The following is a 23,225-nucleotide window of genomic DNA, read 5'->3' as shown; positions in this document are numbered from 1 at the left end:
TCCCGCGATCCAATCATTTATCCGGTTAAAGTACCGTAATTGATTAGGAGTTGTTCCTGCATCTTCCCCGCCATTCGCTTAAGCTGCACGAGTGACCGTTCATTATGTTGTCTCTACTACGAGGTCATAAGGATGCTATAACTGACTATCCCACCCAATCCAATCAAACATCGCGTCTCCCAGGAAGTCATTCGTGTTAAAGCCGAACCCGGCCTGAGCGCTCAAATCGCCGCTGTCAAGTGATTGCGAATTCAGCAGCGTATCCCACAACGCAGCATCTTCCGTGGAAAGGTAAGGTGCGGCCAACAATGCATCGTCCTGATGAGACAGAGACAGAGACTGCGGTGTTGGTATGCCTATCTCTCCGGCAGCACCGCCACCGCCGCTTGGTCTCTCCCGAACCACCGACCGCGCGTGCTTGACAATGACTTCGGCGATGCGCTCGAGTTTCGCGGCGAGCGAGTTGCGGACGCTCATTTTCTTCAGAAAGGGAGGAAGACGCTCCATCGCCTGTAGAATTGCTTGATTGTCGTTGGAGACTCCCTGACTGCTCGAGATGACTTCCCCAAAGCACACCAACAACGGCGTGAACGGGCAGCACACCAATTGCCACACGATGCCGTTGAAGGGTTCTTCGGAGTCGGAGACCAGCTCATCTAGTTTATTCAACATCCGCTTGGAAGCCTCGATGCATTGGCCCCTCAGTCTCGCCGAAGACCGAGTGAGTAAAACACGAATATAATCGATCTGAAACCGGAGGCTGCGAAGACCCAGATCAATCGATGCAACACCTTGCGCGTCTAGGATCGGTTTCTCGGCCTTCGCGGCCGCCTCGAGCACCTACACCGACCACCATTAACCATCAACCACTTTACCTGCGCACTTGAGAGCTTGATAACAACTCACCTCCATACTCTCCCCGTACCACCCCTCCAGCTCCTCACACGCCTCGTCAATCCCCTCCTCCCTCGTCTCCGCATCATAAAGCACATACCAGAAATCGCCGAGCAGCCGCGACAACCCCATGATGCGATGCAAGAAATGCGCCCCGAACAACACCGGCGTGCCTTGAAACGTCGAATGCGGCTTAAACGCCACCAATTCATCGAGTCTCGGCAACGGAATCTCCCTCCCCATCGCGCGATGAAAGACGGGCGGGCGTCCGAACACGAGCGCGAGGCCTTTGTCGAGGATATTGAGATGCCAGAACATCATCGTGCGTCGCTTCCGGGTCCGTTCGTCCAGCCGTCGGTGGGTGATGCCGAGCGCTTGCAGCATGCGGCACGCGGTTGTCGCGAGCATCCAGCAGAGGGACGGCGTCGTGAATTCCTCCACGTGACTCGACAGTAACGTCAATGCCTGGATGTTCGTCTCGCTCGGTTCCAGCAGCGTTCGCACGTCGTTCAGCGCGAGCCAGAGGTTACACCGTAATTTCGCCTTGACATCTTCATTCCCCGGGTCGGTGGAGGAGACCATGCTCATGACGATACTGTAGAACATGACCAACCACGCGCGATCCTTCACCTCCTGCGGCTTTGCCGCTTTCAGACGTTCCAGCACTTCCGGAGGAGCGGGTTGGAAAAGGGGATGTCCTCGGTTTAGCGTCGACTCGAATGTCTCCGTCCACGCCACCGCGCGGTCTTCGAAGGGGAAGAATTTCTTCACGCTTACGTCCGGGCCCGCGGCGTCGTGCCAGACTGCCGCGCAGGCGTCAGACAGAGACGTCAACGCGGTGAGCGAGTTCTGATCCGAAGAGTCACCGGCGAGATGGTGGAGGCGGTCGGTGGTTCCGTCGATGTCGAGGGTTAGGTGGGATTGGAGACTTTGGTGATCGGTGCTTTTGTTGACGTCCGGATTGGATCTGTTGCTGGGTGGTGTGGTCGTGGTGTTTTTGTTGTTGTTGTTGTTGGTATCGTCGGAGAGGGCATCGTGCTTTCGTTTGCGGTGCCGACGGATGACGCCCGTGCGGGAGTAGGTGCAGGCTGCGGAGTCGGTTTGGCAACGTTTGCAGCCGGCGCGGAGGCGGTCGCAGGCGATCTGCGGAGAACACAGTCAACATGGTGATGTTATGATTGGCAAGGGGTCCGGGTATCCCACTTTACGAGACTGGCATCGGTCGCACTGTAGGAATCGTTAGGGTATGTTTGGGTTGTTGTTGTAGCGATGGTGGTGTGACTTACCGCATATGCGGCGTGCTCGGTGTCCATCACACAAGATAGACTATTGCAACGACACGGTGAATGAAATGATGAACTGCAAACAACAACATAATGGTGACGGTGAAGATACGGGAGGATGGAGGTTACAGATGTAACAACGATCTTCACGACGGAAGTTAGACGGACGGGACTTACGGAGCTTTCCCTCGCTAAATCCCGCCGCAGATAAGTTCCGTGGATGCGCCGGGGCTTATGGAGAGCCCAACATTTGGAAGACCGAAGTAGCTGTATATAATGTCCATGTCTTGCTCTCTTCAATGTTAGTCTCCATCCCACGACATCCCCACCCATACTGGCAATCTCAAACGCCCGCCATCACAACCCACAAAAGCCACACTCCGCAAATCTTGAAGCTTCAACCATGACACCACCTACCACAACCACAACGACACCACAACCACCCATCGCCATCGTAGGCGCCGGCCCCAGCGGCCTCATCCTCGCGCGCCTGCTCGAAAACGCTGGGATCGCGTACACGGTCTTCGATCGCGACGCCTCCGCCTCCTCCTCCGGCGGCCAAGGCGGCACCCTCGACATCCACGTCGCCGACGGGCAACAAGCGCTCAAAGAAGCGGGCCTGATCTCCCAATTCCGCGCCCGTGCCCGCGGGGACTCGCCCACGATCATGATGGACAAGACTGGAAAGGTCTTTCTCGACTCTGCCATGTTTGCTTCGCAGGAGGTGGAGGGCGAGAAGGCGCATGCGGATCGGCCGGAGATTGATCGGAGGGATTTGAGGGATTTGCTGTTGGGGTCGATTCCGGAGGGGAGGGTGAGGTGGGGGGTTCGGGTGCAGGAGGTTTTTCGGGGGCAGGATGGGTTGATGGGGATTCGGTTTGTGGATGGGCGTGTGGAGGCTGGGTTTCGGCTGGTGGTCGGGGCGGATGGGGCTTGGTCGAAGGTGAGGCGTTTGGTGAGTTGGATGTTCACTCTTCGCTGTGCATATGCTGTTGTGCTGATGCACGGAGCAGGTCACGTCCGCAAAGCCGCAGTACTCTGGCTTTCACTTCCTGACAACAATCATCAAACCCAGCAATCCATACCACTCGGCTGCTGCATCTGTGGCTGGCAAGGGCATGAACATGATGTGCGCGCATGAGAAGCAGGTCGTGATGGTGAAGCTCGGCGATGAATCCTACTACGTCGGCGTGGCAATGGCGCTTCCAGAGTCATGGCGACAGGAAAATGCCGACTTGCTTGCGAACCCGTCGCAACTTGGAGCAGCTTTGGTCCGGGATTACCTGGCGGACTGGCCACAAGCGCAGAAAGATGTGGTCGGGCACGCGGACGAACAGTTCAGGCCTTGGCCACTGTACGCAATGCCGACAGAGTCTTTGTCGTGGGAGACCGTTCCGGGTGTCGCGTTGGTCGGAGATGCGGCGCATCTGACGTAAGTGTCCAGCATAAAAGACTTTGTGGAGACTTCCTCCGGCTAACCTGCAGCGCAGCACACCTTTCGTGGGCGAAGGCGTGAACTGCGCCATGTACGACAGCCTGCAACTCGCGCAACAGATCGTGAAGCACGGCGTAGACGATCTCACCGCAGCGGTGGCGGCGTACGAGAAGGAGATGTTTCCTCGCGGCATCGATCTCATCCAACGGAGTGCGAAGAGTGGTGAATTGCTCTTCGCTCCCGATGCGCCGAGGGGATGGTTAAAGCACCATGTCGGCATTGAGGTCGACTAAGCGTTCTCTCGGTTTGACGTTTAGCATCGTCTGTGGTTTCAGGTGGCGCAACGAATAATGATGATGCTTGGCCAGCATCTGTATCATAGATAGACCTTGCATCCACGGCGTTGCGTCAGTAATCAGCTCCTCTTACTCCCCATCTCCCACCCCATATCATCATCATCCCACTCCTCACCCGAGCCGCCTACCTTCCGTCCAACCAAAATGCCGGTCGCAGTGAGTCCCACGGCAACCAAAAACCAACTTTCAAACCACCCCTCCACAAACCGGCCCTCGAGCGGCGCCCCCAACGCCTCACTAATCACGCCCCCAACTTCCTCCGGCAAGTTACTCCGCAGCAGTAGCGCAGAACTGATGACATATGTCCCCGCAATCTGACTGATGACCAGCGGTAAGCTTGTCTGAGCATGCTGTAGCAGTCCTGGTGCGAAACGTGAGAAGAGACGGAAGGTCTGCAGGACGGCGTTGAAGGAGGCGAGGAGCATGAAGCCGGAGAGTAGGAACGAAAACTGCCGAGACCAAGCTGCGCGGTCGAGATTGCTGTCCCAATGAGTGGTCAATAGTGCGAGGATATTGTTAATTGGATCGCTCGTGGCGAAGGAGTGCGTGGGCTGCCACCACCGGCGCAAGCTGGAGAGGGATGTGGCGAGGATGCGGTAGGCGCAGTAGATGGCGAATGCCGTGTTGCCAACCGAAAGCGCTGTGCCGACGCTGGTTCGCGAGCGCGCTTGCTCTGCGTGGCGTTGCCGGAGCGTGGCCAGGGAGGAGGACAGGTTGAAGCGCATCGTTTCCAGACCCGAGACTTCCATCTGCAAGGCCTTGAGCTCCTGGACGTCACTGTTTCCGCCGCGGAATTGGCCAACTACTCGGCCCAAGAAGCCTGATTGCTCGGAAGCGGATGAAGCTTCGGAGACCTTACGCTGAAGCGCGCGGAGGCGACTCTGCTTGGCTTGCAGCATTTCCTCCGTCGCGGCGAGACCGGCTTGCTTGCGGGAGATTTCGGCATCGCGGACGGGACGGTGCCGGACGCCGAAGGTCTGCCAGAGAGAGGATACCGCCGCAAAGCCGGCTAGGGAGCCCATGAGCGAGATGCCGATGATGCCGACACGCTCGAGACAGGCTTCTGTGAAGGCGTGCTCGCGTTCAATATGCGTATTGGTACTATGCAGTCGGTCTCGGAGGATGGAGGTTTGGGGGATGTACCAGAACAGCACAAGCCAGGTGGCGAAGAGTGCGGCTTGCAGAGCTAGCAGGATTCTTGGCTTCGTCCGGCGCGTGGAGGTGGTATCATTTGGCGTGCCCAAGATCGTCCTGGCTAGTCCATGGATTTCCAGGGCTGGTGTGATAAGGACGCTTAAGAGCAAGAGCGAGCTTAACGTGAGTCGCAAAGCCAGGCCGCGCGCAGCTGGATTCAGCGTGTTCGAGATCTCGCACAGGATCAGCTCAACGAGCACAGTAGACAGTCCAATGCTCGCGGAGAAGACAAGCGAGGCGAGCTTCTGCGCCGAAGGCCTCACCAATCGTTCGCGCAGCTTGTACGTAGAAGGCTTGAAGGTGTCCTTGTTGAAGACCGGCAACCCTACCTTCTGCGTCTCGTCGCCTGCCAGGCGCGGGAAGAGTCGCTGCTGCGCGATTGCACTCGCTGCGATCCATGTCAAGAGGAAGGGTAGGCTAGACAGGATGATTGTCGAGGCGGGCACGGAGTCGAGCCGTCTCTGGAGCTGATGCAGCCTGTAGCCATCGGACTCGTTCGTCGATAGCATCAGAGAGGCCAATGGATCCACGGGACCCTCCCGGATGAGTACTGAAGGATATGCTGCACCGTCCGATGTAGGGCGCGTGGAGTCGCAAGCCTGGGATCCGCGCGACCCCTAGTGGTTGCTTTCAGGGAGATTGGTGTGAAGTGGGTCCCGTTCGCATCTCAATCTTGCGCCGCGCCGCACATGACATCGTGGTCAGCGGTGATGGTGGTTGATGGTTGCATCAGACGATGGCCACGTAGGAGACCACACGCGACTGGCGCCTCGAGTCTTTGATGCACGAACGTTTCGTTCGCTGCACGTGGCTTGCGCAGGGTAAGATGGCATGGCGGGGAAAGTGATGGCATTGGCGAGAAGGCGTCTTGCCTCTCACCATCACATGCACTTCGCTCTCAGCAACACACGCTGGTTTCGGTTTGGAACTCTCAGACATACGTACACCGTCGACAGTGGCATGAAGACGAGGAGGGTACAAGATACGTGCCGTCAGCATCACCACCTTCGAAGCTCGATCGCATAAGAACCGTAGACGAATCACATGCCAATTCCGTTAAGATCCTTCGCCTAAGTCTAGTAAACCTTTTGGTCTATCACCCAGCAATGGCATCGCCTTCGCCTCGCTCCTCACCAGCTCCCCACGCCAGACTCTCCGACAACACCAACTCCGCCAAATCCAGCGCCTCCTTCATCCCACCCTGGCGACGACCAGCTCTGACCGTCACCGGCACTCCCAGCTCAGCGGACCGCCGTCCAAGCGTCCAGTTCGTTCCCAATGTCAAGGAGCTAGCTGTTGGCAGCTCCTCACGATCCAGCAGCGCGAGACCGAGTACCCGTAAATCCTCACTGTTCAACGTTCCGGGCAACGCAGAGGGCAGACGGCTTAGTAGCCCGCCTCCACCTGCACACTTCAGCCCGCGAGTCAGCTTTGATACCTTCAGCAATCCATCCGCCAGTGACTTCAGCTTGACGCTGAATCGCAAGCACAGGGAGTACGCATACACGAAGCGGTCACGGACGTTCTTAGTAGGGACGGATACGAATGAATACAGTGACACAGCTCTTGAGTGGTTGATCGACGAGCTGGTTGACGATGGGGATGAGATTGTGTGTCTGCGCGTGGTGGAGAAGGACAGCAGAGAAGCGCTGAAGTGGTCTGGCGGACAAGGCGAGAAGGGTTACCGAGCAGAAGCCGAACGCTTCTTGGACGCCATTCAGCGCAAGAACACCGAAGACAAAGCCATCAACCTCGTCCTCGAGTTCAGCATAGGGCGCGTGCAAGAAACTATACAACAGATGATCCGGATCTACGAACCAGCCATGCTCGTAGTTGGGACTCGCGGGAGGAGTCTGACGGGCTACTCGAGCTTGCTGTCTTCCGGTTCAGTCAGCAAATACTGCCTGCAGTACTCACCCGTCCCTGTCATAGTCGTCCGACCGAGCAGCAAGCGCGAGGCGAAGAAGCGGAAACGGCTCATGGATCCCGCGCGCACCGGTTACCGCGATATCCTGGACAAGAGCGAAGACGCTCCGAGAGGCACAGGCGGACATTTGCTTGACGAACGCAACAGGTCTAAGGTTCGGAGCAGTGATCTTGGGTTACTTGGCGAGCTGGGAAGCACAGGTGACCCGGATGAAGAGGCTCGGAAAGTGGCGGAAGCGATTGGGTACAGACCTGGTCGTACTTCCATTGGCGGAGACAGTGCTGCAAGAGGCAGCTCGCTTACGAGAGTCGTATCAGGTCAGAGCAATGCGTCGGGGAGAAGTACAGATGACTTGTTATCGCCCAACGGACGCGTACTCAAGTCGCCCGAGCTGCGGGACCTGGATAGTCCGATCGGCTCGGACGATGAAGCAGAAGAAGCGGAGGATCCGGATGAGGATGTGGGACGGTTGCAGGAGAGCTTGAGGCCCGAGGATGAGGCGGCTATGCTGGCTTATGAGCGCGCGCAGGCGGTTATGGAGGAGGAGCGGAAGGAGGCGGAGGCGAGGGCTGGCAGGGAGAGGGAGAGGGCGGAGCGGTCAGCGAGTCGAGGTCGTGGAGGTGCGAGTCGGGGGAGGCAGAGCCATGAAGAGGGCGGGGGAGCTGCGGTGCTGGGTTTGTTGGCTCAGCTGGACAGGGGGATTAAGTGAGGGTGTCTGTATGTAGTGCTATCATTGGTCTGTGTGCAGCCATCAGTGCCTCGGCTTAATGATTTGCCGGCAGCCGGGATCATTGCGATGTCACTCGCATTGGATGCAACTTCCCAAGTCTCTCCCGACCGATTGGGAAATTGAAGGATGTCAGGAAGAGCGTTACCGTTCGTGAGATCAGTGTGGGAGTACGCATGCCGCGAAATACGTGTCGAGGAGAGTCTAAGCTGAGGCAAAGATAGATCGTTCAGAGCGAACTCTGGTCTGGAACCGAGGTGCGATCGGTGTTCTACGTACATGTACTAAGATCGCTCAGTAGCTGAGAAAATGGCAGGCTTGTCGATGGTGTGCGTAGTACACCGTATCGACCTCCCGTCGACTTCCGGCCGTGAGACTGACCCAGGCTTGTTAAACTAGATCCGAGTAACCGCCGCGCGACCCGGTGTCGTCAACTTCGAACTGGACATCGAGAAGCAGCACACTGTACGCTTTCCAACCTCTGTTGAACGATGAAACCCGTTTTGATGGGAAACCTCAGAACCGCCTGAACATCCTCCATGGCGGCACACTGGCCTGTATGGTCGACCTAGGCGGATCCCTCGCCGTGGCTTCACGGGGCCTCTTCGCAACGGGCGTGTCCACCGATCTTAATGGTAACAAACCCCTCTACCCCTTGATCCTCAAACATCCGCAAAGACTGACCGAGTACAAGTGACCTATCTCAGTTCGGGCGGCAAAGTAGGCGACCTGATCCGAGCCGAAGTGACTTGCGATAAATTCGGCAAGACGCTCGCGTATACCTCCATTCGCTTTATGAACGCTAAGGATGAACTGGTTGCCAGGGGGAGTCATACGAAGTATACGCCTTACTTCTAACATGGATGATGGTTATGGAATGCTAACGGTGCGCAACAGGTACGTTGCGCTCGCGTGGAAAGATTCACAGAATATCACCGATGAGCTTTCTCCGCCACCGCAGAAGGCATCGTAATATCGACCTAGAATACTACAAGTAGGCAGCAGTAGCTGCTTCTCAGTACTGTATACAATATGTTACAAGCAGCGACATGGGGTATCTAGATGCAGAAATGCAGCAAGCCGCGCTAAGCAATGCCGACAACATTCTCCTGATCGGCCTCGTCAACATCGTCCATGGCCTCTTCCGCTTCTTCACCCTCTCCATCCTCTTCCAGCCCGCCAACAGTTGTCGCAGCCGGCGGCAGCATCTCAGCACCCTCCTTCAACGCCTTAATCTTCGCTTGCGTCATTTCATAGACATACTGCCCCAAATGCTCCACCCCGCTCATCTCTACCGACTCCACGTCATCCTCCAACAGCCTGGTAGTCGGATACATTTCGTTCGCCACGACGGCCAGCCTCTCAGGCTTCGCGAGTAACGCTCCGAAAGCCTCTCTAAGCTCAAGACTCGACTCGAAGACCTCCCGTCGACCAAGAACATACAAGCCCAACCTCGCCCGCGACAGCGCCACGGTCAAACGTCTGAGATCGCGCATAAACCCTACCCCTTTGGTCCGCACCAGACTCAATATGACATAATCATTCTGCTCACCCTGGTACTTGTCCACCGTCCCCACCCACCCAGGCATACCAAACAACCTCCCCGCCACACCCGCACCTTTGCACCGATGCGCCAACACATCCCTCACCAACGCCCTTTGCCCCGCATACGCGCACAGAATACTGATCTTCTCCGCCGGATACCCGAGCAAGCGCATATACTGAAACAACGCCACCGCGTACTCAGCCTCGCCAAGGTTCTGGAAGAAATGCGGGCTTGGCTCCGTTTCGCCACGGCCTTTGTAGTCCGGTACGGAGATGAATTGGTATTCGTGCCGGAGCCCTGCGTTGGCACGCACAAACTCCGGCGCGGTCGTCGTGAAGGAGAGGTTGGTGAGGTGGGGGTACCGCCACATGACCAGCTGCGCCAGACTCGGTCGGCTGCGGCCTTGCGCGTCGAGGATGGTGTGCGGGACGCCCAGCCTGATGAGTCGTTGAAATAGACTCTGCTCCATCCCCGCGTAGTCACGGTATGCTGCGTTCTGGATCACTGGCGCGTTTTGCAGGTGATCTCCGACTAAGATCAGTCTCTGCAAGCCTCCAGTCTCTTTCCTTCCTTGTAGCACCATCGGTACGAAGGCCTCAATCTCCACCATCTGCGCCGCCTCTTCCACCACCACGTTGTCAAATCCAACACCCAACCGCGTCATCTCCCGCCACCGCATAGCCGCGTACGTGGCTGTCATCGCCACGATCCTTGCCTCACTGACGAGCAGGTAGTCCATCTTATCTCTCTGGTGCCGCAGGATCTCCAGAGGTCGCATCTCAGCCACCTCCTCGAACATCTTGTCCATATGCCGCTCACAACCTCTCACAATCTCTATCAACTCCTCGCTGCTCGAGGCGGGTGAGAAGAGAGGATGCGGCGCGCTCGTGAAATACGCGTGGAAAGGGAAGGCTTCCACAATCCCTTCGCCGGCCGCAACAGCATCCCAGAATCTCTTCCACAGTGGCCGCATAATCACTTCGGCGAAGTAGCTTGCAGTCTCGCAGCTACCACCATGCGCTCCCACCGCCCCGATAGAGTCGGCCAGCCTTTGTACCTCCATCAATAATCCTGCCGTCCTTTCCACAAACCCCTCGAGCCTTCCCAGCTTACCCGCCTCCGCTTCAGACTTATCTCCGACCTCACCGTGGCCTAGACGTAGCAAATGTCGCTCATCAACGTGTCGTGAACCGATCTTGGCGAAGACTTGATCCAACGCCTGATTCGAATGCGCAATGACCAGCGTTCTCTGGCGCGGAAAGTTGCGGTAAACGTTTGCGATGATCTGCGTGGTGACGTCCGTCTTACCTGTTCCTGGAGGTCCAAGAATGAGAGTCAAGCCCGGCTGAGTGCCAGAGGTAATAGCTTCGATCTGACGCGGGGTGAAGCGGACACCACTACCAGTCCGCCTTCTGCGGCTGGGGGAATACGGTCCCGTAGTCGGCGGCTTGTACGTCGTGACCTTCACCGTCTCCGCGGTAGCAGATGGCGCAGGCTCCGGTCCATCCGGCTGATCATGACGGCGTTTCTTCGCTCGTGGGACCGTGGTATTGGCTGCTTGCGTAGAAGCCGTTGTCTCAAGGATATACGGAGGTGGAAAACTGCCCTCCATTCCCGGGTCGACTTCAACTCTCTTCCCTTCGAGCCCTTCGATTAGATGCTGCCAGTCTAGGAATGTATCACCGTAATCCACCCTCGCCACCCGGTTGGGCAAGCGCTTATAAGCCGCCGCACTCGGGTCGCCAAAGCCCAGAAACACATCCCGCAGCCAATCCGGTACGGGCACGTCTTGTGTCAGAGTCAGCTGCTTGATGTTGTCCAGCACGGCCTTGAAGGTATTCTCCCGCGCTCTCCGACGGAGAATCACGTTGATTGATTCCAGTACGTCGCCCTTGCCAGCATCTGCACGTTCCTTGTCGCGCTTGTACGCCGCGCCGTCCAGGCGCAGCAAGAGACGGCGTTGCCGAGGCCGAGCGAAGCCATCGATTTGATCTGCGGCCTCATGTTCGCGGCGAAGGACGCGGCCATTGTCGTCAAGCACGCTGATGACTTCCGCGCAGCGGAGGACTTTCACGCCTGCTTTTTCCGCCGCAGATTGCAAGTGACCATGAGCTGCATGTCCGTTCGTTAGAGATCTGTCATTGACAGCAGGTGGCTGCACGTCTAGCAGAAAGACCACGTCGCCTTCCTTGAAGCTTTCCCATTCCCGCCTCAGACCCGGCTGCAACCGACTTACGTCCAGCAAAACCTCCACTCGCACCTCGGCAGGCATCTCCTCGCCCACCCTTGGAGGTACAGTCTCGATTATGGCGGGTTTAGAGATGGGTATCGCCATCCTGGAGAACCCGTCAAAGCGAACCTGGCCGCCTCCTATGCGAAGCTGCAGCCGCTTGATGGTATCCTCAATGTGTTGGCGGACGACGCTGAAAGCTTCAGCGCGGTACAGCATGAAAGAGCGGTAGAGGAAGTCGCCTAGACTCAGATACTGCAGGTTCAACTTTGGGATGGGGAGAGGGTGCGAGCCAGTGTAGTTATCCGCGCGCAGAAGGATAGGGTCGTAGAGAGAACTTTCGGTGGGTAGGACTGGAGCGGCGCTGACGGTGGAAGTATACATCGCTTTGTGCTCGATGACGGTAGCAATGAGATCGTTGAAGAAGGTTCGATCGAGGATGATGTTGGATCTCTCTGGATATGTGGTTCGAAGGTCAAGGTGAGACGTGAGCTCGATGAGCTCAGCATCGTTCAGCACCTTCAGATGTGAGAGTAGCTCCTCCCTTTGGGCTAGCGAGCCATAATTGGATAGTACGAGAATCTTAAGCTTCTCCGGGTGAAGCTTGAGCGCCACGTTCTGCAGTCGCGCAATACGCGCGTTATGCGCTTCGTCGTGCTCCTGTTGGCTAAGCTGCTTGCCGTTATGATCGTCGATTGGAAAGTACATGTAGTGGTGCAACAGCTGATGCATCTCCCGAAGCAACGCGGCATCGTCGCCGTCCTGGTACAAGGGTGATAGAAGAGCCGCAGATTGCAAGTTCAAGTCCTGAAGAAGAGCATTCACGTATCGTCTCGTTGGAAGCTGGGCCAGCAGATCGCACATGAGCTCAAGAAAGCGTTCACAGAACTGTAGATTGTCGCGCCTCTGATCTGCCGAAGTATCTGAATCGTAAAGCTTGTCAATGCAATGCAGAACAAGTGTGTACAGCCAGCTCCTCTCGAAGCGCAGCTTGGCCTGCCCTGCTACATCTGCGTTTTCCAACCGCTTGGTCGCGGCCCGCCACGCCTTCTGCAATTGCGTACTCTTGTTCAGGCGCTCCTGGCGTGACTCGTCGCTGTGCAGATCCTGCCATATACCAATAGACACCAAAGGCTGGCACTCCCTTCGGACAAGCGCATCGTCCAGACTCTGGAAGGCATTGACTAGGAAGCTAAGCAGATGCGTTCGCAGACCCATCGACAGGCTGGAATCGAGACTCCAATGCGTGACTCTTCTGAAGAAACTGGAGAACTCATCTGGTCGGTCGGCGAACAGTGACCAGGCGGGCAGCTTCTCTTGTCGCTTGATGTTGACCAGCAATGCGATGAGGAGGACGTGGTGATTCGAGCTATCGTCACTGTAGCTCGGCCAGAGGTAGCGTTCGAGTGCTTGTAGCTGTTCGAGCAGGAGGAGCGCGTATGGCGCATTCGCATCGCTCTCTACCGCGTCCCATAGCCCTTGAAGTGTCTCTGGGAGGACTTTGCTCGGTTTGCTCGTCAACCACTGTTTCCGCGCAACTTGCGCAAGAGGGTGATCGCCCACAAGGTCGGCGGTCGTCGGGCGAGACATGATGAACTCCTCATCGTCGAGCCATTGCACTTGATACAAGATCCAGTTCGAGCACGCGACTCATGCAGTACAAAAGTTCCTAGACGTCGCGCTCGAGCCTTGCAAACATCGATTGGCTGGAGTGCACGGCCGCTTGCGGCTGGCTGCAGAAGCGAGCCCATTCACTCACGGTTGCGGGCTTCTGTTGGCGCTGTCCGAAGAGCACATAATGGAGGACGAGTTGCGCGACCCGTAAGCTTCTTCTGTCATGAAACCTACAACAAACAACAACGCGGCCACTGACCAGGGCCACATCCCGCCTTGCTTTGCCTATTTCGTTGATTCAACGCTTGCATACCGGAAGACTCGGCCGAATTGGTCGATCGCTTCGCAGGACCCTGCGAAAGCTTGGGTCCCTTATCTACACGCTAACTGTGTTACCATGTCACCTTTTCATGCATCCTCTCATCATAGCGTAGTAGGGCCAGAAGCTGTGGCTTCTGCGGATTCGAAAGGTTTACGAAGCTGAGTATTCATTTCCTTGTCTCATATCGCTACAATACCTCCTCATCTACCGGCCGGTCATCCCGTGCACCTCATGCTTCCCAGGACCTTTTTCTGGCGACCCACTAACTCAAGAGCATCAAATTGAGAATATCAGACTTGTCCGTAACGGCATAGCGCAGAGGTAGCCCTTGCACCATGGCATCGAACGATCCAGGCTTCGCGCAGGCCGCAGCGCCGGCTGTCGACCCAACAAAAGGCATGGTCGAAGCGGGCAAAGAGGGTTTGGTCGAAGAGGAAAGGCTAGTTGCGCCGGACCAGTTCGACGAACGCTACGAAACCAGCAAAATGGAGATTTGGGCTTACTATAGCTACTACATAGGCAACAACGGCCTCACCCTGTTCAACTTCGCGCCGACAGCAGCACAGAACCTTTTGTATCAGCAGGCGGAAGCTGTCGGAGGGCCGGACAATGAGTACTTGTTCTTTGCTGGTCAAAATAGAACGATCAACAGTATTATCTTACTGTGCAACGGAATCAGCTTCGCAATCCAGATTGTCATCTTCTTGTTGCTAGGCTCGTACGCCGACTTCGGAACATTTCGTCCAAACATCCTCATCGTCCTATCCATCATTGCTTGGGGTATTGGTTTTGGCTGGTTGGGCGTACATACAGTGGACAAATGGCAGACTGGCTTGGGACTGTACATCGTTGGATTAATCGCGTACCAGCTCTGCCTCACCTACTGGACTGCGGCATTCCCAGGCTTGGCCAGGAACACCAGGATCATGCGGGAGAAAGCTCAGCAATATGAGGAAGGCCAGATCTCGAGGGTAGAGTATGATTTCACGGACAGCATGAAGCGCAATGAGCTCAGCAACGTGGCTTTCTATACCCAGTCCGTAGGCGAGATCTTCATCCTTGCGATTATCGTGGGCGTTATGTTTGGCCTGCACGTCAACGCGAGCACGGCGAACAACAACTGGGGTCTTTCCGTGCTGATCGCGTTCGCCTCCGGTGTGTGGCTGCTTCTCGCAATCCCATGGTTCGTGCTTGAAAAGCGTCGTCCAGGGCAGGATCCCGGGATGAACATTGTCATTGCTGGCTTTTGGCAGCTTTACCGCGCAGCCACCCAAATCTGGCAGCTGAAGCAGAGCTTATTCTACCTGATCGGCTACTTTCTGCTGGGCGACTCGCTCAATACGACGGTCACGGTGATTGCGACTTTGCAGAACGAGATCGTAGCGTACAATACGCTGCAGTTGACTTACCTGCTCCTCGTCGGTATTGCGGCACAGGCAGTTGGCATTTGGGCCTTTTGGACCATTCAGAAGCGATACGGGCTTTCCACGAAGACGATGTTCAATGCTGTGGCGGTTGGCATCATTCTGCTTGATGGTTGGGGCATGATTGGGATATGGACGAACCGCTTTGGTTTCCACAATACCTGGGAAGGTGAGTATCGCTCAACAGGCTTGAAGAGGCATGTGGCTGATCTGCAACAGTCTGGGTCTACCAGGTCTTCTACGGCCTTGCCGTATGTCCGTGGTACAGCTACTCGCAGACGGTAAGCATCGGATCCGCGTCTTGACGTTGACAGAGAGGCTCAGTGCTTACAATCGCTAGATGATATCCGAAGTCACGCCCCGCGGAAAAGAGTTCCTATTCTTCAGTCTCTTCAGCATCATCGGCAAGACATCCTCGTTCATCGGACCCTTGGTGTCCAGCGCCATCATCGATAGGAGTGGGAACAACTCCACGCCATTTTATTTCCTCTTCGCGCTAAGCGTGGTCAGCTTCGCGTTCTTACTCTTCTTCGTCGACGTTGCGAAGAGCCGTGTCGAGCAAGCGCAGTTTCTCGAGCGGGAGCGGGCGGCAAAGGATAAGATGCGAAGCGAAGAGAGCTTGTAGCGCACAGTTCGTGCTTGAATTCGACGGCATGCTCCTGCAAACGCGGCACGATGCCATCAACTCCCACACAGAGCCCTCCGAAGTTCGCTGTAGTACTGCTACTCGAAATGGGCGATTTCGCGATTCCAGCAGATCTCGTGTTGCTTACTGCGTTCGTCCGTCCGAGGCTTGACGCGCTGAGGAATAGCGTATAACCCGAGCACGGGACAACGAGCCATCGTCGATGCATACGAGAGGAATCGTGCCTTACGCTCTTGGCGGATTTGGTGGACTTGGCGGACGCCTCATGGACGGTGATGAAGTGAGGTATGTGTGACCATATAAGTGACGTGCGAGTGATGCTTGCGAGTGAGGTCGAGATGGTCCGACCTACGCCGAGTCCTCCTTCAGATGTCTCATTTGGGGACGCAGTTCGCGTTTCTCGCGTTCTTGCCTTCTGCGAGAGTTGTGCACGCCACAAACGTCACTACACTACGGCAACCGATCGTGAGACTGATGCCCTTTGCACCGAACGTCCTGCAAAACAGTCGCACTCCACACCTTATTGAACTCCTTGCAGATCCCATGCGAGTGCTTCCCCGGCTAACACGGGAGCACCGACACTGACTGTCCGCTCATTACGCCGCTGGCGCAGTATTTACACGCTCGTGCATGGCTTGTATAGGGACATCCTTGGCCTCGAGGCCATCCAGACCCATCGTAGGCGTATCTGGGGTGCGCTCATGCATCGAGTCGGGAACAAGTTCGGGTGTAATCTGACGCACCAAGCTCGGCTTTGGCGGCGCAAGAAACGCCTTCGATGCTGTCGGACTCTTCGGGCTGTCTAGCTTCTCGAGGACGGAATCGCGCTTCTTCAGGACGAGTTCTGGAGATTCTAGCGCTTGACCGAAGCCTTGCGAGTTGGCGACCTGCTCGATTGACTTGAAGTACTAGGACACGTTAGCGTTTCCCACGAACAACACGACATATTGCTTACCTTGACAGTTTTGACTTGCAGCTCAAGCGTTGCGTCTTCGTCGACCACGATCATGGCATGCGGATGCATCTGTAAGGCCGACAAAGTCCACATATGCGAGATGCCCCCTTCGATACATTTCTGCAACGCTAGTGCCTTGTGCGCGCCAGTAATGATGATTAACACCTCTCGTGCCTATCGAGCCATCAGTCAAGTCCACGAAAATACATCCCGTCTTAAGACTAACGTCCATGACCGTCTGCACGCCAACCGTTAGCGCCATCTTAGGCACTTTGTTGAGGTCGTTACCGAAGAATCTCGAGTTCGCAATGATCGTGTCATAGGCCAACGTCTTCACTCGCGTCCTGCTGCGCAAGCTCGAGCCAGGCTCGTTGAATGCAATATGTCCGTCCGGGCCAATACCACCCAAGAAGAGTTCAATGCCGCCCGCACGCTTGATCTTCTCCTCGTATGCTATGCATTCTTCTTCCAGGTCCGGTGCGTTGCCGTTTAATATGTTGATGTTCGCGGGATCTACGTCGACATGGCTAAAGAAGTGCTTGTACATGAAGGAGTGGTAGCTCTCTGGATGCTCTCGCGCAATGCCGACGTACTCGTCCTGATCGCATTCAGTGGCCGCAAGGCACAAGCGCCGCCTAAGAGACTGACCATGTTGAACGTGACGACGTTCTTGAACGAGGTATCGCCATTCTTGTGCGCTGCAACCAGGTTCTTGTAGATGCCTTCGGGGGAGGAACCTGTTGGCAGGCCCAGAACGAACGGCTTCTCCGGAGTTGGCGCGAAGGACTTGATTCGGCCTTACAAGCAATTAGCGGTGTTCCCTGTTGAGCGCAGTGAGTCCTACTGATGATGTAGTCGGCTATGTATTGTGAAGCAGTCGCTTTGTCGTCTCGAATGATGAGTCTCCTAATGGTTGTTTAGCCCGAGCTGCTCCGCTCCCAGTAGCTGACACCCTTACATGTTGACTTCCTAGATGGACGCGAAGTCGCAGGAGCTGGGGATTGACTCGACGCCTGAAGCAGAAAACTCGAAGTGAACCGATCGCGTGAATGAGCGCAAACCTACCTTGGTGCCTTGAGGCTCGCTGAAGTTCTGCGCAACTACCAATGACGTTACACCTACAGATGTACACATGTAACATCGAGCTGACTGCGCGGTGGATCAACAGGCACCATCCGCCCTCGCACGTTGCAGTCAGCTTTCCCTATCAGCTAGAGCAGGCCAAGCATGCTGTGTGAGCTACAGCTCCCGAGGCGACGTGGTGGGGACCGGGAGGCTGCATGCAAGGCATTGTTCCCGAGTGCTATCACGCGACAATGTGGGTCCATACATGAGAGCTGGACCTCATCTCACCAGAGTACGACGTCTTGATAGAAGCGTTACATGTGGGCACAAAGACTCAAGAGGAGCTGCACTACATGCGTCACACGTGGCCTCTTGGCCTTGGACTTGGAAGTGGACACGCCCGCCCGCTGAATGCGGAGAAGGGTCAAAGTCAAATCCTTCTCGTATATCAACACTTGTACTCCATACCGTTTCATGTGGTTTCTAGGGTTGGACGGCCTGGCTGGAAAGGCTCTTGAAACGAAGCTTCAGCGTTGCATCAACCGGACGCCAACAAGGCCAATGTAAGCCACCAGTGAGAGTGGTGAGTAGAGTAGCAGGCCTTTGCCAAAGATAAGCACCTGCAGCCATTCCGCAAAAGCTGTCCAATCACGAGCGTGCATATTTGGCGCTAGCGCGACCCCCTCCACCCCTACGACGGTCTTACGGATTCAAGAGAGTCGTGAATCTCTCATGTCACCCTCACTACCCTTATTCACCTCGTATCGCATTTCACATCGCTTCTAGCCTCCAGTAAGGACATTACTGTCAGTATTCTTCAAGCTCCACCACGTTACGAGCATTAACCGACCCGACAGATTTGAGAGGAGGCACGCGACAGTTACTGACAGCATGTCGGGTGTCGACGAGGTGGCTGAGAAGGCCGTGCCCACCGGGAATGTTTCGACGAGCCCGAATCAGTCAGTCGATGTCGGTGACGTTGAGCTCCCCAGAGGCTGGATGTATCGCTCGCCCAAGATCGGCTCAATCAAGCTGCCATGGTACGCCTCGCCGGAGTCGCAGTTGATTCTGGTCGCCTTCGTGTGCTTTCTGTGTCCAGGTATGCGTTAATGAGCGAGTCTCCCGATTTATGGGATGATGCTTATCAGAATTCAGGAATGTTCAACGCCGTCAATGGACTCGGCGGCGGAGGCCAGGTCGACGCACACGCCAGCAACGACTCGAACACCGCTCTCTATGCCACCTTCTCCGTAATTGGCTTCTTTGCGGGTACCATCACCAACGCACTCGGCATCAAGATCGCCCTGTCCTTCGGCGGCCTCGGCTACACCATCTACGTCGCATCGTAAGTACAGCAATGTATGATCCCATCCAGGTTATCTGAGACATAGCTGACCGTCCTACCAATCAAGGTACCTCTCATACAATCACTCCGGGAACTATGGATTCATCGTCTTCGCAGGCTTCTTCCTCGGGTGCTGTGCTGGCATTCTGTGGGCCGCCCAAGGCGCGATCATGATGTCGTAAGTACCTTGTAGTAACGTAGAGGTTACTGTCAAGGTGATTGCTCCAAATTAACATGGTATCTACAGATACCCGCCAGAAAATTTCAAGGGACGCTATATAGCCTGGTTTTGGATCATCTTCAACCTGGGTGCCGTCATTGGTAGCTTGGTAAGGGAGTATTACATTGAGTCCAGATCACTGCTGACTCTGTCAAGGTTCCTCTTGGTCAGAATATCCACGTCAACACCAATAGCACGGTCACCGACGGCACATATATTGGCTTCATTGTACTCACATTCTGCGGCGCACTCTTGGCGTTTGCTCTTGTGGATGCCAAACACGTGGTCCGTAGGGACGGCTCCAAAGTCATATTGATGCAACATCCAACTTGGAAGACCGAGATCTTTGGGCTCTGGGAAACTCTCATTAGCGACCCGTACGTGGTACTGCTGTGGCCGATGTTCTTCGCATCGAACTGGTTCTACACCTATCAGTTCAACGACGTCAACCTCGCGCAATTCAACACGCGGACTCGCGCTCTCAACAGCTGCCTGTACTGGACCTCCCAGCTCATCGGCGCCAGCGTTTTCGGTTTCGCCTTGGATATCACCTACTTCAAGCGAACCACTCGGGCGAAGATAGCCTGGGCTGCGCTCTTCGTTCTCACTTTCGTAATCTGGGGCGGAGGCTATGCCTTCCAGACGGGCTATACCCGCGCCGAAGTTAGCGAGAAGACCTACGTCAAGATGGACTGGACCTCGAAGGGCTATGGTGGCCCGGTTGTATTATATATGGCATATGGATTCTACGACGCTGCCTGGCAGACTTGCGTCTACTGGTAAGTGACAGTCGTCGGGCAGGACCTCCTTCGCATCATGCTAACTCTGGCATTAGGTTCATGGGCGCCTTATCGAACAACAGCCGCAAGCTTGCCAACTTCGCGGGCTTTTACAAAGGTATCCAATCAGCTGGCGCGGCTATCTTTTGGCGCCTTGACGGCTTGCCCAATGCGCCGCCATACATGAACCTTCTCGCTTCATGCTGGGCGCTCCTTGCTGGATCGCTGCTTATTGCCGCTCCTGTGATGATTCTCAAGATCAAAGACACCACGCCGATTGAACAGGACCTCAAGTTCTCCGACGAGACTATCGACGATGTTGTCGCGCACAAGGGTGTAGCTCCAGGCGCTCCCGGGAGCGAGAAGATCTAGCCGCACTACGACTGGTTGGATTGAGACGTGGAGCCTCATTAGGAAGGCATTAAGGCCTCTCAACGGACAGGATGCGAACAGCGTATCTTTAACGACAACGTAGCCTTAAGGGCATTTATAGATTCAGGGAATGTCAACCTAGCAATGGCAACGATGTATAACGGCCGCAACGTAGCGTCTGTATAACCAAAGCATGTCGAGAGACTTCTGCAGTGATGTGCTGCATCGCCTATGTCATATCTCGTCGATGTTCCGTGCAACTACTCGTAAATCTTCTTCGTCGTACAATTTAGCACACCTGAAGGCAGCCATGGCTCAGGGAGGAAGCCACGCATGCCCGGGTCAAAGCTCCGCCGATCCCACGAAGCATCGGCCGAGGCCCCGCATGGTGTATCTTTCTTCGATGCAACGTCGAATCTACGACAGCGTAATGTAACGGCCCGCACCTCTCTACTGTATGCGGCTCGAAAGGCTCTGGGGACGCCAAAGTGCTGCTACTGCTGCTCGGCGCCATGCGGCAGCCACCACTTGCACGTAGGCGGACCCTCAACCGCCACCTCTGCGTTCTGTATGGATCGCCTTCTTATGCAACACCACTGCTTACAGCCGAGTTCCGTAACCGTGAACGTTGAGTTCCTCAAGGAAGTGCTTGTGCGACCGAGTATAACCTTCCCTTAATGCATTTGGATTCTGTACCTTCCGCATATGGACAGGTTCGAATGACAGACACTGCTGGGAACCGCACATTTTGCCAGAATGGATGGAGGACCAATAGACGGCGAGGCATTGGACACATCCATCTCGTAGGAAGTATTGCGATCGCTCGAAGAAGTATTCGCTCTGTAGGACCTGCGTAAGGATACGGAGTTCGACTCTATACATTCCCTGGCTTACTGTTCCCCTACCTTCACTGGACCTATAGGGCACGAGACAGAGTTCCCACAGAAGCCACCGGCCCTGGTTTCTACCTCACAAACCCGACAGCGGTGCGATATGAGTGTTGTGGTTGCCTCTGCGTTGCAATTCTTCCGTCCAAGAGTCACGAGTAGACGGAAACGGCCGTATCATGTGGTTCAGCGTGGGTATGAGAAGAGCATGGACGACTTCAAAGCAGAGGTGCAGCGCCTTTTGCAGGTTCCGACAGACGCCCGGCAGCTTCAGCAGATGTCTCACGATCTGCAAGCGGAATACCAGGAAAGACTGCAAACATGTGTCATCTCGATGCTGCCGTCATACCAACATACGTTACCGACCGGAAGAGAACAAGGCGACTTTCTGGCTCTCGATGTCGGAGGGTCAACGTTCAGGCTTGCGGTAATTCGACTGACTGGGAAGCGGAACGGGGAAGACGACTTGCAGGTCCGACGGATACGCAGCTTCGTCATTGACAAGAGTGTACGGGACCTGAAAGGTCAAGCCTTCTTTGATTGGATGGCCGAACGGATAGGCGAGATGCTGGCGGAGTACAATCACATCCAGGGCACCTCGAACGCAAGGTTACAGATGGGTTTGGCATGGTCGTTTCCGGTCGAGCAGACTTCACCACGCACCGGCAAACTGCTTGCCATGGGGAAGGGATTCTGCGCCACTCACGGCGTTGAAGGGCAAGATCTGAGTGAGCTCATCATGCGCTCCTGCAGAGCACGCCATCTGAATGTGGACCTGATGGCTATCGTGAACGATGGCGCAGCGACACTGCTTGCGCAGGCGTATCGAAACCCGTCAACACGGATGTCGCTCATTCTTGGGACAGGCACCAACGCGGCCGTCATATTGCCGGTTACGGCCATAGGTGGCGGCAAGTGGGGCGAGAGACCGGACAGCTGGCATGCTGCCGCCAAGCAGGTCTTGGTGAATACGGAGCTCAGCATGTTCGGGAAAAGGATCTTTCCACGGACGAGATGGGACGACGAGCTCAATAACAAACACATGCTTCCCGACTTTCAACCACTGGAGTACCTCGTTGCCGGACGCTATCTGGGTGAGATTGCGCGCTTGATACTCGTTGAGGCGGTCACTACCGTCGGTTTGTTCGACGGTCAAATGCCAGCGAAACTAAGCGAGCCTTATTCGCTCGAGGCCCGGACGCTGGCCGCTTTCCAGGACGACTCGTCACCGGACCTCAGTAAAGCGTGTTCTACATTCATACACGAGCACTCCATGCCATCGCCACCATCGATAAGTGAACTTACTTTTATTCGGGAGATCGCAGGGCTGGTCTCCCACCGTGCGGCAACCTACTTAGCGACTGCGCTGCATGCACTTTGGACACTGCGCCTGGTTGCTGAGGGCTTAGATGCAGGCTCAGTGGACCACGTTACCATCGCGTGCAATGGAACGATCATACAGAAGTACCCGGCCTTCCATCAATGCTGTCAGCGGCAGCTGGATGAGCTATGTGAGTTGTCTGGGGCGGCTAAAGGAGCAGCGAGTCTGGAGATGGCACCGGAAAGCTCCATCTTTGGCGCGGCAGTAGCAGCATGTTGCATCAATGACTCGGAAGCTCGCACCTGAGTGAACGTTTGCCGCAAACAGATAGCACCTCGGGGCCGATGGAGCAGATGCGGTCACGTATCGGTCGAACGATAATCACGAGGAGTACAGGTAGACCTGGAGCGTTGGATCATAGACCTTATGATAGAGTAGTCCTCATTGGGCATACCCGATGTCAGCATAGCGCATGGGGCAAGGGAGGTCCGGCCGGCAGGCTACCAATGTTACATTGCATATACAGGAGCACTAGTGCTACCACACGTGGTAGTGGAGCGTGATAACCCTAAGCATTGACAGTATTTCGGAGGCCAGAAGGCCTTCTTGATCTGATGCGCCTACAGTTGCTGTTTCATGTCTACATCTCATTATTTAGTGTCATGGTGGACAAGTTGCTTATT

General features: G+C 55.7%; 9 protein-coding genes across 9 annotated transcripts; 5 read left to right on the top strand and 4 right to left on the bottom strand.

Annotated features, from left to right (window-relative positions):
* Positions 1-135: 135 nt before the first annotated feature.
* On the bottom strand, positions 136-2,207 carry BAUCODRAFT_151097 (uncharacterized protein; the record flags this gene model as incomplete). The annotated part of the gene is made up of 3 exons (XM_007681867.1): positions 136-840; positions 907-2,037; positions 2,181-2,207. The coding sequence occupies 3 exons, from the start codon at positions 2,205-2,207 to the stop codon at positions 136-138; spliced, it is 1,863 nt and encodes a 620-aa protein (XP_007680057.1).
* A 113-nt stretch (positions 2,208-2,320) lies between these two features.
* BAUCODRAFT_258020 (uncharacterized protein) lies at positions 2,321-3,966 on the top strand. Its single transcript, XM_007681866.1, has 3 exons — positions 2,321-3,132; positions 3,191-3,609; positions 3,668-3,966. Exons 1-3 carry the CDS (start codon positions 2,581-2,583, stop codon positions 3,903-3,905), a joined length of 1,209 nt encoding a protein of 402 aa, XP_007680056.1. The 5' UTR covers positions 2,321-2,580; the 3' UTR covers positions 3,906-3,966.
* Positions 3,967-5,970, bottom strand: BAUCODRAFT_257947 (uncharacterized protein). Its single transcript, XM_007681865.1, has one exon. The coding sequence runs from the start codon at positions 5,669-5,671 to the stop codon at positions 4,028-4,030; it is 1,644 nt and encodes a 547-aa protein (XP_007680055.1). The 5' UTR covers positions 5,672-5,970; the 3' UTR covers positions 3,967-4,027.
* Positions 5,971-6,547: 577 nt separating this feature from the next.
* On the top strand, positions 6,548-7,186 carry BAUCODRAFT_44793 (uncharacterized protein; the record flags this gene model as incomplete). Its single annotated transcript, XM_007681700.1, has 1 exon — positions 6,548-7,186. A coding segment is annotated over one exon (639 nt), but the record flags the coding sequence as incomplete, so codon positions are not given.
* A 1,524-nt stretch (positions 7,187-8,710) lies between these two features.
* Positions 8,711-13,481, bottom strand: BAUCODRAFT_257964 (uncharacterized protein). The gene has a single exon (XM_007681864.1). The coding sequence runs from the start codon at positions 13,180-13,182 to the stop codon at positions 8,902-8,904; it is 4,281 nt and encodes a 1,426-aa protein (XP_007680054.1). The 5' UTR covers positions 13,183-13,481; the 3' UTR covers positions 8,711-8,901.
* A 155-nt stretch (positions 13,482-13,636) lies between these two features.
* Positions 13,637-15,982, top strand: BAUCODRAFT_142258 (uncharacterized protein). Its single transcript, XM_007681863.1, has 3 exons — positions 13,637-15,121; positions 15,172-15,233; positions 15,293-15,982. The coding sequence occupies exons 1-3, from the start codon at positions 13,864-13,866 to the stop codon at positions 15,575-15,577; spliced, it is 1,605 nt and encodes a 534-aa protein (XP_007680053.1). The 5' UTR covers positions 13,637-13,863; the 3' UTR covers positions 15,578-15,982.
* A 212-nt stretch (positions 15,983-16,194) lies between these two features.
* On the bottom strand, positions 16,195-17,733 carry BAUCODRAFT_114486 (uncharacterized protein; the record flags this gene model as incomplete). The annotated part of the gene is made up of 6 exons (XM_007681862.1): positions 17,512-17,733; positions 17,398-17,459; positions 17,202-17,350; positions 16,780-17,151; positions 16,554-16,727; positions 16,195-16,506 (listed from the first exon to the last, which is right to left on the bottom strand). Coding segments are annotated over exons 1-6 (1,071 nt in total). The 5' UTR covers positions 17,514-17,733.
* A 373-nt stretch (positions 17,734-18,106) lies between these two features.
* BAUCODRAFT_37580 (uncharacterized protein) lies at positions 18,107-20,565 on the top strand. The gene is made up of 7 exons (XM_007681600.1): positions 18,107-18,424; positions 18,476-18,717; positions 18,774-18,963; positions 19,031-19,141; positions 19,211-19,292; positions 19,340-19,962; positions 20,019-20,565. The coding sequence occupies exons 2-7, from the start codon at positions 18,510-18,512 to the stop codon at positions 20,332-20,334; spliced, it is 1,530 nt and encodes a 509-aa protein (XP_007679790.1). The 5' UTR covers positions 18,107-18,424; positions 18,476-18,509; the 3' UTR covers positions 20,335-20,565.
* Positions 20,566-21,732: 1,167 nt separating this feature from the next.
* BAUCODRAFT_37578 (uncharacterized protein) lies at positions 21,733-23,164 on the top strand. Its single transcript, XM_007681599.1, has one exon. It carries the CDS (start codon positions 21,766-21,768, stop codon positions 22,846-22,848), a length of 1,083 nt encoding a protein of 360 aa, XP_007679789.1. The 5' UTR covers positions 21,733-21,765; the 3' UTR covers positions 22,849-23,164.
* Positions 23,165-23,225: the final 61 nt, after the last annotated feature.

Source organism: Baudoinia panamericana (assembly GCF_000338955.1).
Source record: "Baudoinia panamericana UAMH 10762 unplaced genomic scaffold BAUCOscaffold_12, whole genome shotgun sequence".
In the NCBI taxonomy this organism is placed as follows: Eukaryota; Fungi; Ascomycota; class Dothideomycetes; order Mycosphaerellales; family Teratosphaeriaceae; genus Baudoinia; species Baudoinia panamericana.
The sequence above is the reverse complement of the archived record's forward strand: the minus strand, read 5'-3'. Positions and strand labels throughout refer to the sequence as shown.

Excerpts from the sequence above, each read along its gene's own strand:
- BAUCODRAFT_258020 (XM_007681866.1), top strand. The coding sequence starts at position 2,581 with ATGACACCACCTACCACAACCACAACGACACCACAACCACCCATCGCC. Across the intron at positions 3,133-3,190 it reads GGTCGAAGGTGAGGCGTTTG|GTCACGTCCGCAAAGCCGCA; the intron begins GTGAGTTGGATG and ends TGCACGGAGCAG. Across the intron at positions 3,610-3,667 it reads GGAGATGCGGCGCATCTGAC|CACACCTTTCGTGGGCGAAG; the intron begins GTAAGTGTCCAG and ends CCTGCAGCGCAG.
- BAUCODRAFT_257947 (XM_007681865.1), bottom strand. The coding sequence starts at position 5,671 with ATGCTATCGACGAACGAGTCCGATGGCTACAGGCTGCATCAGCTCCAG.
- BAUCODRAFT_257964 (XM_007681864.1), bottom strand. The coding sequence starts at position 13,182 with ATGTCTCGCCCGACGACCGCCGACCTTGTGGGCGATCACCCTCTTGCG.
- BAUCODRAFT_142258 (XM_007681863.1), top strand. The coding sequence starts at position 13,864 with ATGGCATCGAACGATCCAGGCTTCGCGCAGGCCGCAGCGCCGGCTGTC. Across the intron at positions 15,122-15,171 it reads TTTCCACAATACCTGGGAAG|TCTGGGTCTACCAGGTCTTC; the intron begins GTGAGTATCGCT and ends GATCTGCAACAG. Across the intron at positions 15,234-15,292 it reads GGTACAGCTACTCGCAGACG|ATGATATCCGAAGTCACGCC; the intron begins GTAAGCATCGGA and ends TACAATCGCTAG.
- BAUCODRAFT_37580 (XM_007681600.1), top strand. The coding sequence starts at position 18,510 with ATGTCGGGTGTCGACGAGGTGGCTGAGAAGGCCGTGCCCACCGGGAAT. Across the intron at positions 19,142-19,210 it reads CAAGGCGCGATCATGATGTC|ATACCCGCCAGAAAATTTCA; the intron begins GTAAGTACCTTG and ends TGGTATCTACAG. Across the intron at positions 19,293-19,339 it reads GTGCCGTCATTGGTAGCTTG|GTTCCTCTTGGTCAGAATAT; the intron begins GTAAGGGAGTAT and ends GACTCTGTCAAG.
- BAUCODRAFT_37578 (XM_007681599.1), top strand. The coding sequence starts at position 21,766 with ATGGCCGAACGGATAGGCGAGATGCTGGCGGAGTACAATCACATCCAG.